The 14,981-nt window shown below is 49.9% G+C and overlaps 1 protein-coding gene across 2 annotated transcripts in view; it reads left to right on the top strand.

Moving 5' to 3' along the window:
* Positions 1–13,927, top strand: part of ZC3H18 (zinc finger CCCH-type containing 18) — a 32,044-nt gene extending 18,117 nt beyond the window's left edge. The window contains exons 10-19 of one of the 2 annotated variants that reach the window (XM_058155089.1): positions 1,412–1,612; positions 2,029–2,154; positions 4,750–4,851; positions 5,567–5,710; positions 6,582–6,722; positions 6,973–7,133; positions 8,631–8,821; positions 9,895–9,988; positions 11,313–11,409; positions 12,995–13,927. In XM_058155089.1, the coding sequence (XP_058011072.1) occupies positions 1,412–1,612; positions 2,029–2,154; positions 4,750–4,851; positions 5,567–5,710; positions 6,582–6,722; positions 6,973–7,133; positions 8,631–8,821; positions 9,895–9,988; positions 11,313–11,409; positions 12,995–13,199 (1,462 nt within the window). In that variant the 3' untranslated portion in view covers positions 13,200–13,927. The remainder of the gene's footprint in view (positions 1–1,411; positions 1,613–2,028; positions 2,155–4,749; positions 4,852–5,566; positions 5,711–6,581; positions 6,723–6,972; positions 7,134–8,630; positions 8,822–9,894; positions 9,989–11,312; positions 11,410–12,994) is intronic. The other variant, XM_058155088.1, reaches the window with a different exon arrangement.
* The last annotated feature ends 1,054 nt before the right edge of the window (positions 13,928–14,981 follow it).

Below are 14,981 nucleotides of genomic sequence, written 5' to 3'. Positions count from 1 at the left end.
CCAAGTTAGAATCTGAAGAATCCTTAGAGGAGAATGTTGGTGCAGCAAACCAGGGCCGATTCTGAGTTAAGCAAGGGTTTGGTATTGGGGAAAAGACACCATCAGGAAAGGTTAATTGTGGGTTCAAGAAGATAAAGGCATCATGGCCAAGAAGCAAAGAAACCCCTGTAACAGCTCCTTGAACCTTCCTGCTATTTTCCTGATTGCTTATTTGTACTCTATGACCATCATTAAGTGTTATATGTGTTGTACCTTTTCTTTTATGTATCTTAGGTACCTTTTCTTTTATGTACACTGAGAGCGTATGCACCAAGACAAATTCCCTGTGTGTCCAATCACACTTGGCCAATAAAAAAAAATTCTATTCTATTCTATTCTATCCTTGTAGCTTTCCAAATTTCTATAACAATTACTTTAACGGAGAGCCCCAAAGGGTGAGTGGGGACTTGCAGAATGCCATCCAGACTTAGGTGGCGATGGAAGTGCTGGGGCAGAAAAATTACAAAACCAACGCTTGTTCCCATAACATTCCTTGCTTCGATAGAGGCTGTTCTGTAAATATTCCGATTTCGGACACTGAGAGATGGGCAAAGGTTGGGACAGAAGGCTGGGATTTGGTCTCTTTGCCTGACCCTGGTGGCCTCTTTCTCCTCCTTGGGGATTCATGACTACAGTTGGCAAAGTCAGGGAATAACCTGGCCAGAAGTGAAACAGATGTTGGGTTTCCCCCGAGTTCTCCATTTACAGAAGTTTGTTCTTGTTGGCAAAATTTTCTTTTCTTTCATTTCTGGTCTTTCTGATGATGCCACACAAAAGCCAAGGCAGAGAAGGCATTTCTAAAGAATTGATTAAATAATAAAGTATTTGTCCGCTGTGGTTTGCCTTTGGGTTAGCTGGAGAGTAATGAAAAAAAGGACCCTGGGAAGCAGAAGGCGCCTATCTTCCTCCACAGAGTTCTCATGTGGCTTTCCAGCCATTTGCCGCTGATGGCACCCAATTTTAAGCTTTAGCTTCCATGGAGTTTCCTCTGGTCTCCGCTCACTTTTTATCATGCCCGTTAAAGTGACTTCTCTCTCAAGAGCTTTTCCATTATTCTGCTTTCAAGGAATTCTTGCTTTTTAGTTGTTTTTATATTTGCTACGTTTAAGGTTCATGGCTGCTGTTTTTACATACTGTGCATTATACTTTTTTTTTTTGCTGATAAGCCACTTGAAATTAAATTTGGAAAACTGTGTGTAAAAAAAAAAACACCAATATCCCAGGCCATTGGTAATACTTAACAAACTTTAACCCTTTTAAAAAAATATAAATAAATAAATAAACCTGGACCTCAACAAGAGGTTAGTTAGGCCACTGGGAGGCCCAGCTCAAACTGTCTCCCCTCTAATTATCTTTTCGATCTGTCTTTTAGTCGTCAGCCTGAGCCATCAAAGAAGGAGAAGGAGGCAACTACAACCACTCCTTCTCATTCCAAGAGAGCAGATGAATGGAAAGACCCTTGGCGCCGATCAAAATCGCCCAAAAAAAAGCACGGCATGTCTGCTTCACCCAGTCACGCGAGGAGGCGCCGGAAAACCTCCGCCTCATCAGCTTCTGGCTCAGGTTCTTCAAGGTATAAACCTGGGGGAACCGTGGCTTTTTTCTTCTGGGTCGCATCTCGCAGTTGCTGGGATTTAACAGAAGAAGTTCTGGAAGAAAAGCATCATAGCTAAAAGATCGCACAAAAAGTTCTCGGGAACCAGCAGTGGGGAAAGCTGTTTATTGCGTAAACCGGGATACAACCAAGAGCTTTGAGATGGGCTGCTATCCCATTCTACGCAGGGAAATAATCAGTGTCCCTTCAAAAGATAGCTTTTCAGGATGCGCCGCAGTAGAACAGGGCATGGGTTCCGACCTCCGGTAGGATCCAAAAACAATCTCTGGAGGCAAGAGAAGGTGAGACGGGCCTTGCCTCTTGTTGAAACAGGAAGCCAGAACGTCTGTGGGAGATCTTCCGGGTGCTAAATTCCCTCCTCCTTTCCCTTTCAGGTCATCCTCCCGCTCCTCCTCCTATTCTGGATCAGGTTCTTCGCGGTCACGTTCCAGATCATCCTCCTATAGCTCCTATACTAGTCGCTCTTCCAGGCACAGCTCCTTCTCAGGCAGCCGGTCCAGGTATGGCTTCTCCTCCTCCTCGGCAGTCGCCAGGGCAAAGCAGGGGTACTTGGGGTGGGTTCTCCCGTTTTCAGGCCGTTAGGACTAAGAGTAGTAAATCTCAAAGTGTCCTCCCCATCTGAGCCCCACCTAAAGGCCATCAGCACATCCTTGTAGCTATGAAATCCTGAACAAAGAATTTGTAGCTAGAGCATAGTAAAGAAAAGAAGTATGTTAATTTCATTACTTTCTTTATGTTTCATATTTCTTAGCCACCCATCTCCCTCAGATTGTCTAGATGCAACCAGGAATGTTGAACAAGGACATCTGAAGGGGCCAAATGTGAAATCCCATTGTAGTTTCCCTAGGGCAGGGGTCTGCAAACTTGGCTCTTTTAAGACTTGTGGACTTCAACTCGCAGAGTTCCTCAGCCAGCTCTGCTTTGCTTTGAGGGACTCTGGGAGTTGAAGTCCACAAGTCTTAAAAGAACCAAGTTCACAGACCCCTGCCCTAGGGTGTTTAGATCTCTCGTCCAAGCCTTGAGCTCCTGGCCGCTTCTTCTGGGCCAGAGTACATTCAGAAGGAAGGTTCCCGCCTCTCCGAAGAAGCTGATTCCAGGGCTTTATAGCATAGAAATTGAGGAAATTTCCGAGCGGGCACAGTGCCAGTCAAGTTTGCGTGTTGGCATTTGCAGCTGCAACTGTAGGTGATAAAAGGTGATGAAATCTTCGGGCTTAATCCGACACCCTTTTCTTATCACAACAAAGTGACAAAACAGGAGAGTTGAGTAAACAAACAATGGCAATCCTGTGACCTGCGTAAAAAAGCAGGTTGACTTGTTGAATGGCAGAGATTGTTTATGGAGTCTCATGACTGGCATCAAAGCCCGTGATGCGTTCAGCTGTCACTTCACCAACCCCCAATCTCAGTCCACTCCTCCTTCGTTTCTATGGAATTTTTCTCCAGCAGCTCAAAGGTTTGAGTTGTCTCCCTTCGGCCCAAGCTTAGGTTTCCTTGCTCCTGCCAAGAATGGGGGGAACGGGTCTAAAACGGTGAGGCGGGGGAGGGTCTCTTTGCACCATCAGAGCAAATTTGAAGGGCATTCAGACACCTGGACCCCGCAGAGAAGAGGAACCCTTCCACCCCATGGATGGATGGGTGCCCAACAGGGCAGAGCACATCTATACCTAAGCTGACGGTGGCACCTGCACTTTTCCTATTCTAAATGGCGCCTTGGGTCAGCAGGGTGAAAATCCGTTTGGCTTCATGTTTCCAGGCTCCCCGTCCTTTTCCTACTCTCTATCCCCCTTCCTGGCAAAGGGCGGCATTTGCAGTGGGACTAAGGCAGTAGGGCTCGTGGGGCAGACATCCAAGTAGCAGCACCACCCCTGATTACTGGAAACTTTTGAGGTGTGTCCCTTAGTTTCGCCTCTTCTGGGATGTGCCACCCACATATTCAGTAACTTCCTGCCTGCCCTTCAAGGGCCAATTCCTCGGCGTGTGTTCTCATTGGCACGGAGAGTGGGTCCCCATGACTTCCCTCCTGTAGTTCCTAAGTGGGGTGTGTCGCACGTCACAGCCGTGCTTCCGCGGAGCGTGGAGACCGTGGCGTGTGTCCACGGGCAGCTTCCAGACCACTTGGGATAATCGATTGGTTGATTATTTTAAAAGGAAAGCAGCGTTGCCCAGGGAATTTCTCATTTGCTTCCTCTTACTTGCAGCTGGGGAATCCAGGGGAGGGGCTTGCGTGGATTCACGGCACCTCTTTCCAACAACAAAGCTTTGGCCACGGCCAGCTGATCTCCTAGACGAGCTTTCAGAAGCTCCTCTGCAAGAGAAGCACCGAGAGTCGGCAGACTGGTCCATGGCCCATCGTTCAATTGTAGGCCCAAACGCAAATGTTCTGCAATGATCATAACCCCTAAGATGGACCTGTCTGTGGCTCCCTTGATTTTCCTGCCCTTCACAATGGCTGTGAACTTGAGGAGTGAACTTAGCGCTCTCTGGGCTTGGTTGTTTTTATACAGACGTTTCATCACCCACACTAGGTAACATCATCAGTGCTTGAAGGGATCGGGGTTTTGCTCTCAGTTTGCTGTTTCTCGCTCTCTCTCGGCTGACAGCAAACCCCGGTCCTTACAAGCCCTGATGATGTTGCTTAGTTTGAGTAATGAACCGTAAAAACCACCAAGCACAGAGGACACCAAGGACCCGTCGCTTCAACCTGAGTTACAAATATTCTCCTGTACCAGCTGCTATTCACTTGCTTTATTTCTGCTCGATTCTTTGTACTGTATAATGTATAATGTAAGCCGTCCTCCTCATCCCCCACAGTCAAAACAGAGAATTCTCGGTGAACCGTGAACTCGCCTTACCTAACACTCAGAAATTGTAAAGATGAATGCTGGTTTGCTTATGCAAAATGTTTTTCACTGTTCCGTTTTTCCTACCTATTTTGCAAAGCGCCTTCAGTATCCAGCCTATTGATCACCTTTTCCTGCTGTTGATTTAATTCAGTTGGCCAACTCGGCTGAACCTCTCCTCCCCCCACTCCCCCCCCAGGAGCCTCCTGTGTATATGGAGATACTTAACCGCTTGTCTTGCCTGACTTTGCAGGTCGCAGTCCTTCTCCTCTTCGCCGTCTCCTTCTCCCACGCCATCTCCACACAAACCTCCTCCCAAAGTCAAAGGGGAACCTGCAGTTCTGGCTGGAAAGGGGTAAGAAAGGGGATTCCTTGGGCCCTGGCAGTCTTCCCGTTCTCCAGAGGTGCCCAACTAAGGACAGTCGGGATCAAAATAAAGCCAGCAGAATCCTTCCGCCTTCCTTGGAACCCAGAGTATAGTTCTGCCCACTGCATCTCCGAAACGTGATTTTGGAGCTTGGAAACGGGCCGAAGGGAGCAGCCAGAATGATCCTCCGCCATTGTGCCCTTCCAGGCCAGTTTCAGGAACAAGACAGGGATGGGCATTCACATTGTAATTATATTTTCCTCTTGAAGAGGCGGAAGGATTCGTGGCTCCGGGAGAATATCAGCCTAAAGCTTCCTATGGTCCAGCCCCCTTCTTGTCTTGTCCGACTTACGAAGAGTACTTGGTCCAAGATGGGTTTTTTTGGCTAAAAAGATTTGAATCTGGTTGGCCAGTTTTTTTAACCACCCCTTGCACTGATTTATTTTTTCTTTCTTCCAGTTTTTTGGATGCCACCTAAATTTTATTTGGCAGTTTCAAGGAGCAACTTTTCCTGTTGCAGTTCATAAAACAACAGTCCAGAGTCTTTTAAAGTATATTTGTCTTACTTGTAGGCAGGTCACTTCAGTCCTTATATTAGGGAAAAAATCTGATAAGGGTTACCAGAGATGGCAATATACCTGTTTTAACCTTGGTTGCTAAATTTTGGGTTTTGTCACCCGATTTCTCTGTCGCCGTTCTTCAGTGAAAAGCTTGTGAAGAAATTACCTGCCCCACCAGCACCTCCACCGGTGGCAAAAGTTGCTCCCTCCGCCCCAGAGCCAGCCAAACCAGGGGACAACAGGGAGGCAAGACGGAAGGAGCGGCAAACGAGGACACCTCCCAGGAGGTAGGGGGAACGTTCTGCAGTGGGGCTCCAGCGGGCAGGTTCTCCCATGGCCTCGCTGGGAGGACAGCAGCTCAGGCGGTTGCTTCATAGAATGAGACTTGGGCAGTGGGGAAATCCAATTTTTTTTACTCCTGGTTCTGTGGGCGTGGCTTGGTGGGCGTGGCAGGGGAAGGATACTGCAAAATCTCCATTCCCACCCCACTCCAGGGGGAAGGATATTGCAAAATCTCCATTCCCACCCCACTGTGTGGCCAGCCAGAGGTGGTATTTGCCGGTTCTCCGAACTGCTCAAAATTTCCGCTACCGGTTCTCCAGAACCTGTCAGAACCTGCCGGATTTCTCCCCTGGACTTGGGCCTTGAGGGTCTAAAGGAGGTCTCAGAAGCAGCGTGGGCTTGTTCCTGGCACAAGTTGGACCCAGAGGGTCTGCTAGCCAGATCTCATCAGCAAATAACCCCAGTGGAGAGTGGTTTTGCCCACTGCCCTCTGAAGGAGTCCTTTGAAGTAGGGATCTCGAGCCTTGGCAGCTTTTAAAACTTGTGAACTTCAACTCCCAGCAAAGCTGCCTGAGGAACTCCGGGAGTTGAAGTCCACAAGTCTTAAAGTTGCCAAGGTTGGAGACCCCTGCTTTAAACCTTTTTTCCATTGGCTCTGTGATGCTGCAAATACCCCCTTCCTCTTAAGTGGTGGGATTCGTGAAAGCCCCGTTGGGAAGCTTACACTGAAAAAGCTTGTCGGTGCCTCCGCTGCCTGGGCCGGTCAGCTGTCCGCTTGTGCCCAAGTCCTGACCATTGGCCCTGCCTGAAAGGACGGGAAGAGGGCCCCCTCGTGTCCACCAGTGGGAGCTTAAACGGGGACTCTCTTGGCTGCAGGCGGGCCATCAGTTGCAGCGGCAGCAGCTACAGCGGTTCCAGCTCCCACTCGAGATCCTTGTCTCGGTCCCTCTCCCGCTCTCGGTCCCGGTCCTCTTCGGCCTCACTTTCCCCGTCTCCATCCGGGTCCAGGAAATCCAGGTAAGAGGCTTGGAGTCAGGAAGCGCCAGTCGCTGCCTTTGGCCGAGCCCGTTTGCCGGAAGCTGCTTGGTGGTTTGGAGGCCTCGTAACTTCACCCTCGAACCCCTCCTTCCTTCTCCGCTGGGTTCCCCCAGGGCAGTCGGAGTGGGTCAGAGCGGGGCTGGTTCTTTGTGTGAAGCGCTCCGTGCCCTTGAAAGGAGGAAGGGGGCATTAACGGTCTCTGCCCTCCTCTCTCCTCCCGGCCGGCCAGGTCTCTGAGCGTGAGCAGCGTCTCTTCCGCCTCCAGTGCCTCCTCCAGCAGCAGCTCAGTCCGGAGTGCCGACTCAGAAGACATGTATGCGGATCTGGCCAGCCCGGTTTCTTCGGCTAGCTCCCGGTCTCCGACCCCCGCCCAGCAGAAGAAAGAAAGAGGTAAGGCGGGTCCGCTCCAGGGGTGAAATGTAAAATTAGTTACTACCTGTTCTGTGGGCGTGGCTTGGTTGGGGGGTAATGTGACTGGGTGGGCGTGGCCCACTTTTTTTTTTTAAGCATTTTTTCTACAACCTCTTTGGCGGAAGAGGTTGTAGAAAAAATGCTTTTAAAAGGCTCCTCTGATGATCCCAGCTGAGTTGCCTGATCGTCAGAGGCTTTTCTTTTAAAGCTTTTTTTTTTTTGCCTTGAAAAGAAAAGAAAAGCCTCTGATGATCAGGCAACTCAGCTGGGATCGCCAGAGGGGCCTTTTAAAAGCATTTTTTCTACAACCTCTTCCGCCAAAGAGGGTTTAAAAGCCTCTGACAATCCCAGTTGAGCCATGCGATCATCAGAGACTTTTTTTTTAACTTTTAAAAGCATTTTTTCTACAACCTCTTTGGCGGAAGAGGTTGTATAAATATTGCTTTTAAAAGGCTCCTCTGATGATCCCAGCTGAGTTGCCTGATCGTCAGAGGCTTTTCTTTTAAAGCTTTTTTTTTTTTTGCCTTTAAAAGAAAAGAAAAGCCTCTGATGATCAGGCAACTCAGCTGGGATCGCCAGAGGAGCCTTTTAAAAGCATTTTTTCTACAACCTCTTCCGCCAAAGAGGGTTTAAAAGCCTCTGACAATCCCAGTTGAGCCATGCGATCATCAGAGACTTTTTTTTTAACTTTTAAAAGCATTTTTTCTACAACCTCTTCGGCTGAAGAAAAAATGCTTTTAAAAAGTTAAAAAAAAAACACCTCTGATGATTGCGCAGCTCAGCTGGACATGGGGGAGGGGGCAGGGATTTTTGCTACTGGTTCTCCGAACCACCCACCGCCATCGCTATCGGATCAGGAGATCCGGTCCAAACCAGGAGCATTTCAACCCTGGTCCACTCTCCCTTTATTTGCAAAACTGTCTAGCAACTGGTGGTTTGGGTCGATGGATGACGCCCACAGAGGCCTCTTCCTTCTAAAGAGGCTTTGTGTGGATCACACAAAATTCTTCCGCCTGCGGCAGAAAGAGCCCAGGAGATACCCCTGGTATTTGGAAAGCCGTCGTTCTCTCCCCTGCGAAGGCCCTGGGCCCAGTCCTGGGCAGTCGGTGGCCTGAAGATGTAGGGAGGAAGGTTGTCTAAGGCCTTTGGGGGAGGAAGCTCTGATAAGCTCTTCTAGGTGCAGATCAGCTCCCTAGTTCAAACGAAAAGAATGGCCAGCAATAAAACCTGTTGTGGATTCCACCCACCCCCTGGTTAAAAATAATGGGAGAACTTTTATAGGAAAGAAAATTGCCCCAGTCCCGAGTGCACATGGGAACCTGCTGCCGCCCCTCCCCCAAGCACCTGCCTTTGGGGTCGGCCAGGAGGGCGGGGGAGGGATGGCTTCATGGTGATTTAGAGGAGGCACCTGAGCCTCTCCAAGGTGCCCGCTGCCACCTACAACCTTGGCCCTGAACTGCCCTGCGTTTCTTGCAGGAAAGGCCAAGAAAGAGAGCGGCCCGAAGGAGGAGAAGCGGAAGCGAGACGTCCCAGCGCAGCCGGCCAAATCCGCCAAGCCAGCCTCAGGGGGGAAGTCTCAGCAGCCTCCCGCCCCTCACCCGCCCCCCCAGGCCCAGCCTGCTGGCTTCAGTGCCCACAAGGAAATCAAGCTCACTCTTTTAAACAAGGTAAGGGGCTTCTGAAGGGCCCGATTCTCTCCTCCTCCCTGAGAAATCCTCAGCAAGGAAACTGCGACCGAGCAGAGGCCTGTCCGGGAACCCCTGGGGGCTGCTCAACCTCTGCCCAGAGGTGGGCAAGACAAGAAGAGGGAGTATCAAATAGCATATGAGTAAATTTAGGAAATAATTTGTATTAGATATATTTTTGAAGGAGAGGGGAATGGAGAGTGTGAATAAGCGTGGAGAGACTAGAGATTATAATTTAGGAATTATTTTAGATTATGATTGTTAGTTTTGATACCCTGCATTTTGTTCTGGGAAGTCGGGGTGGGGGGTGGGGGGAAAAGGGGAGGGGATTTGGGGGGTTGAGGTTAGTGATGGAGTGATGGTTAATGTACAGGGATTATTGAAGATGTATAAATATAATTAATGTAGGGTCGGGTCTGACCAGTTGCCATTTTAGAACGGTGGGAGGGAAAAAGAGAGAGTAGGAGGTAGGAAAGAGGAGAAGAGGAAGGAAGAGGGGTAGAAGAGGGAGAAGAGTGTAGGGTGGAGGGAGGAGAGGATGTAGATAAGAGAAGGAGAGGAAGGTTTGGAAAGTAAAAGAAGGTAGAAGAGGGAAGAAGGTTAAGAGGGGTGGTGACTGGGCAGGCCCGACTATTTTTATATAACTGTACATTGGATGAATTATTTGATAAGATTGTAAAAATAAAACTTTTTTATAAAAAAAAAAAAAAAAGACAAGAAGAGGGAGGAGGGCTCTCTGATCCCCTCAGAGTTTGCTCCTTCCTTCTGCAGGGGTGGGTGGGGGTGTTTCTCCTGATATGATGGACTTGTGCATCAAAGGCAGCCTCTTGTCTTGAGCGACGTCTGCTCACTTCACTGCCCCAGGCTGGAGTGAAGCGTCGTGGATCTCCCTTAGGGAGGCCACTGTGGGCATGTGTGGTCGCCTCCAGAATAGAGCAAGCGCTTCGTCCAGCAGGCCAGCCAGTCGGCTGGTCACCATCCCTTTCCCGCCCCAGCCCCCGCCTCCTGAGGGCAGGAGCCTGGCTTTGCCCTGATCCCTTCTGTTCTGCTTTTAGGCAGCTGACAAAAACAGCAGCCGGAAGAGGTACGAGCCCTCCGACAAAGACCGGCAGGCTTCTCCCCCAGCCAAGAGGATCAACCTGTCTCCAGGTGAGGAGACTTGGCTACAGGTTTCAGGACAATCGATCCTCCCTCCCTCCCTCCCTTCCCTCCCTTCCTTTCTTCCTTCCTTCCTCTCATTCCCATCTCCTTCCTTCCTTCCTTCCTTCCCTTGGTTCCTCTTGAGTGCAGCGTGCTTTCTACTTGCTCTCTAGCTGCACTCTGAACCAGCTGCATCGTGCTCAGGGCAGAGTTCAGGAGTCGGAGTGTGTGTGTGTGTGTGTGTGTGTGTGTGTGTGTGTGTGTGTGTGTGTGTAAGGGAAGTGCCAAGCCTTTGTCTGCAGCCATCCTCTTGCAAACGGGTGAAGCAAGAGCGCGTCTGGGCGGGTGGGGCTGCCTAATCCACTCGACTAGCCGAAGCCAGAGGGTTGATGCCTCGTTGTCTTGAGGACTCCAGGCTGCCCGACTGGCTTTTGAGGAGACCCGCGTTGTCATTCACGAAGCAGCCCAGATCAGCTCAGTTACGAATCTCTCCCAAGGGATGATGCCCTTACGTTAGAGGATCCGTCGGCTTGCCTGGCACCACTCAGCACCCGCGGTTGCTCATGCCACCTCAGGCCCTGACTTGGCCCCAAGCCCTGTTGCTAAAGCCAAGGCTTCCCTCCCGAGGGCCAAGCGCAGGGCCACATTCCTTTGGCTGATCTTGCCACCTGAAAAATGTGTTGTGTAAATCTCTGAAAGAGTGGGAATGGAAAATCCCCAGTGCACCTCACACCTCTGCCTTGAACTCTGGGCTTCTTCTCTCTCTCTCTCCCTCTCCCTCCGTTTCGTCCTCCCTCCCTCCCTCCCTGTGAGGCCTACCTTGCAGAGATGTTGTAAAGACCGCTAAGAATGTAGCTCAAGTGTGGCTGGCATTTAAGCCGTCACAAGGCATTTTCTCTAATCCTGGCCGCTATGGTTAGCCTGGATTTGGCCCCTTTCTATGTTTCCTCGCCATTCCCTCCTGCCCTCCTGCTGATGCCCGTAAAAAGCTCACCTCTGCCCAAGTGCCAGCTGTTTATGTCAATATGCCTTCACCTCAGCCAGCTCCTGGCGAGGTAATGGGTAGAAGGAACGACCTTGAGAAACTGGAGGAAAAGCCGCTACCAAAGCACCAGCCGGATAAAAGAACCCAGAGTCTGGGGCCAGAATTGTAACCCAGGAAAGCGTCATGGCCAAGACCCTCCCTAGTTCTCACGAAGATCAAAGGGAGGGGGAGGCATTCATATCTAGGACTATACTAACCTGATAGGAAAAGTGGTCTCGGCTTGCGTGGTCTACCTCGAAGGGATGACATCCGCTCCAAGCCCCTTGGCTAATTTTTCTTTCCACTCAGGTATTCGCGACAGGAAACTGGCGGGAAGGCTCTCTTCTCCTAAACAGGACCGTCAGCGGGGGCCCAACCCAAAGCCCTCCCCAGCACAGGCTGACAAGTGAGTTCTGCTCTGTCTCCTCAGCCCGGTTTGCCTGGTTGCCCCACAGGCTCCATCAGGTCTCCCACACCTGACCCCAAAGGAACAAAGAGAATCGCCTTGGAGCTTTGTCCAGACCAAGGAGTCAGTCTGGAAAGCCTGGTGGGCCTTCCTTCAGGGAGATTCAGAAGCTGGGGGAATCGCCCGGGACGGCCACTGCCCCACTTCGGGTGCTTGGAGGGCCTGGAGCAGCCCCAGGGGTCTTAAGGATCTCGACCCTGCTGGCCTGAGGGTTCTTACCAGCCCCATGAGAGAGATGGGCGAGGTTTCCTCCTCTGGGAAATGTTATTTTTAGTTGTAAAGGGAGCAGCAGATTACTTGGGGAATGGAAGAGGGTGCAGTCTCCCTCACCACCTATCTGACAAATGGAATTGTACTTTCATTCTGTGGAAGCTCTCCTGGGATGCCCAAACCCACCAAGATTGGTTTGATAAGAAAATGTTCTTTTTCCTTTTTTGCCAAAAGCCCAAATCGAGGGCTTGCCTCTCGTTACCGGTAGTCCTTGAGACTTAGGACCAGGGTTTCAGTCATTAAGCAGGTCATTGTGTGACCAGGCCTGATTTTACAGTCTTTTTTTTTTTATCACAGTCATCAAGTAAATGGTGTTAACACGAATCTGTCTTCCGCCACTGACCTGGCCGGTCAGAAGTCAGCTGGGAAGGTCACAAATCACAATTGTATGACTGCAAAATGCTGCGACCCTTGTGAGCCGGTTGCCTAGCACCCACAACGTGACCGCACGGTTGTGATGCTGGTGCAATGGTCATAACTTTGAGGATGGCTTGCAAGTCACTGTTTCCGAGGCCATCACAGCTTCAAACGGTTGTTAAATGAGCAGTCATAACTGGGAGGACCACCTGGGCTCCCTCCATTTCCCTGGCAGCCGCAGAGAGGCCCGGTGAAGTCCCGATCGGAAGCAGCCCTGGCGTTTCTGACCCTCAGCCTAGTCATTGGCTGATTGTGTCACGTTGTTTCGTGCTAAGGCATTGCGATATAGTGTCTCACGTGAAAAACATGTCTGAATGTGTGACATTCCCTTGCATTAGTCACAGTTATCTGCAGCATCTGTTAGTTAATCGACCCACAACCAATTTGAAGTTGAAACTCAAACTTAGATCTCTGTTTCAAGCAGTTTTGCTGCCCGCTGGCCAGGGACTTACCTGGAATGTGGGCTCCTGGCCCTGTCAGTCCTCTGAGTTTGACCTCCTGAGTCTGCCATGGGTCCCTGCCACTAGGATGGCAACTTCTCCTGCCACCTTTTTTCCCTCCAACTGTCGAAGGCACAATTGAGTTGCTTTTCCCACACATGGAGAGGGTTGGACGGGATCAGTGCTCCTCAGCCTTGGCAACATTTAAGAATGGCTGGCTGGGGAATTCTGGGAGTTGAAGTCCATACCTGGAAGTTTGAGGAAGGTGGAGTAAACTGTTCTGCTCACAACAGTGAGTTCTGCTCACTGTTGCAGAACTGCAAAACGATGGAGCCTCTGGTCCTCCGCATCCATGCCTCTTCTCCCACCCCCGAAACGTTGTCTTTGCTCTCTTGCAGGAAGCGTCCACTCTCCCCTCCGTCTAAGGGTTCCAGCAAGGTCACGAGCATCCCGGGCAAAGCGGCAGAACCGGTCCCTCCAGCTGCCCCCGCCAAATCGGGCAAGTCCAGCACGTTGTCGCGAAGGGAGGAACTCCTGAAGCAGCTGAAGGCCGTGGAAGACGCCATCGCTCGAAAGCGGGCCAAGATCCCCGGGAAAGTATAGTCGAGCGCTGGTCCAGCCCAGATTAGAGACTGCGCCTGTGTTTTTATACATAGCGTACAAGCAGCCACTTCGGATTTTGCAGTTCTGTTTTATTTTGGCTGTGGTCCTTTTTTAAAAAACAAAAAAAACCAACAACAACAACCAACAACAACAAATTGGATAAATTTTGTCAGCTGGAATCCACCCCCACCCATTTCCTGGGTGGGAGATGGTGTCTCTCTTCCCCCTCCCCACCCGATTGGCTCTCTCACCCAGGTGCTGCTGGCCTTGGGTGCAAGTGTTCTCCGCAGTCATGTTCCTGGGGTCCCCGTGCACAGTGGGCTCTTCATCGCAGCCTTGTCCGATGCCTCCCCCTCCTCTTCCTCTTGCCTCACCTTGCCCCCCCCCCGCCCACCTCTTTGCTAGCTATGAATTGCTTTCCCCTAGTTAGCGCTACGTGTCGGGTGTTGTCAGCCATGCACTTCTGCACACGTGTAAGGAGAGAGCCCCCAAACACCATCGCCAGCCGGAAGCTCTCCCCTCTGCCCACTTCCCCTCCCCTCCCCTCCCCCCCCAGCTGCATAGAGACCCGTGATGAGAAAATTCCATGTCTCTTTTATTTTAACCAAAAGATTGTTTTAGTTGATTTAAAACCAGAGGAAAAACAAAAGATATTGTCAGGATGTATGTCTAATAAGGAGGGAGGATTTTTTTTCCCTTTTTTTTTTTTCCTTTTTTGAGGGGTTATGCTGAAAATAAAGTATTTTGATAAACATCTTCTTTCTTTGATCTGTTGTGTCTTAGGGTACCAGATCGGGGCAATCAAACTGGAGAAAGTCTAGAAGTGTTTTGATGGGTTTTTGTTTTTCAGGGTGGCAGCGGGCTGTTAAAAAGTCTCTCCAGAACCAATTTTTTTAAAAATTCAAAGGAAATGTAATCTTAATTTCTGTTTAATTGGCAACTGAGCATTGCTGGATCTTTGCAGGTCTTCCGATTTTGGAATTCTTTTCAGCCGTTTCTTCCGGGGCTCTTCGTTTTTTTTAATAACTTCTTGCCTTTATAGGCAATCAAAAAATATACTTCAACATCAAAGTCTATACTTAAAAGTGCCATTGACTTTTGGGTACCCTTAGCTGTTTTTGTTATCTGGGAAAATCTGGATTTTCAGATTAATCCATTGCCTCTCCCTCCAGTTGATGCCTGACTTACCTATATTTTGGTTTTGAAATTCAAGAAAGGAAAAAGAGAGTAAAACTAGTAAGAAAAGGGCATCTGAAATTTCTATTTAAAGAGGTCTCACAGTCAATTTGGGTGAGTTAACATCTCTTTAGTTCTGTAAAATACTCCCTTTCAGTTGTGTCTGATCGGCATAATTGCGGTCTATGTGAGCTTAGCTGGACTCAATACCTGACGTCAAGACCGCATGTGTCATGCGAATCCCAGCAGGAGCGTCTCTAAACTGGTTTTTGCCAGTATTTCCCGACACACGCTTGGAGCCCCAGCAAAGGGGTCAAAGATGTCCTTTCGAAGAGACCGAAGTGTCTTCTTCCAGTCCAGAGAGGAAAACAAGGAAGGCTCAGAAGCCACAAATGGCCCAGCGGCTCTTCTTTCCTTGTAGTGCCGCCTGGTTTGTGTCACCGACTGGTGGAGGCTCTGTTTGCCTGCGTGTTTGCTAAGCGGCTGCAGAGACCAGCGCTGTCTACATGAATCCCCCAGCAGCCTCCGTCCGTGCAAAAGCCCAGTTCAAGATGTTGAGCAATTGCCCAGAGATTTTGTTTTACACCTGTTGCAATGCTGCTTTTC

Source organism: Ahaetulla prasina, chromosome 12, assembly GCF_028640845.1.
Source record: "Ahaetulla prasina isolate Xishuangbanna chromosome 12, ASM2864084v1, whole genome shotgun sequence".
Taxonomy (NCBI): Eukaryota; Metazoa; Chordata; class Lepidosauria; order Squamata; family Colubridae; genus Ahaetulla; species Ahaetulla prasina.
The sequence above is the reverse complement of the archived record's forward strand: the minus strand, read 5'-3'. Positions and strand labels throughout refer to the sequence as shown.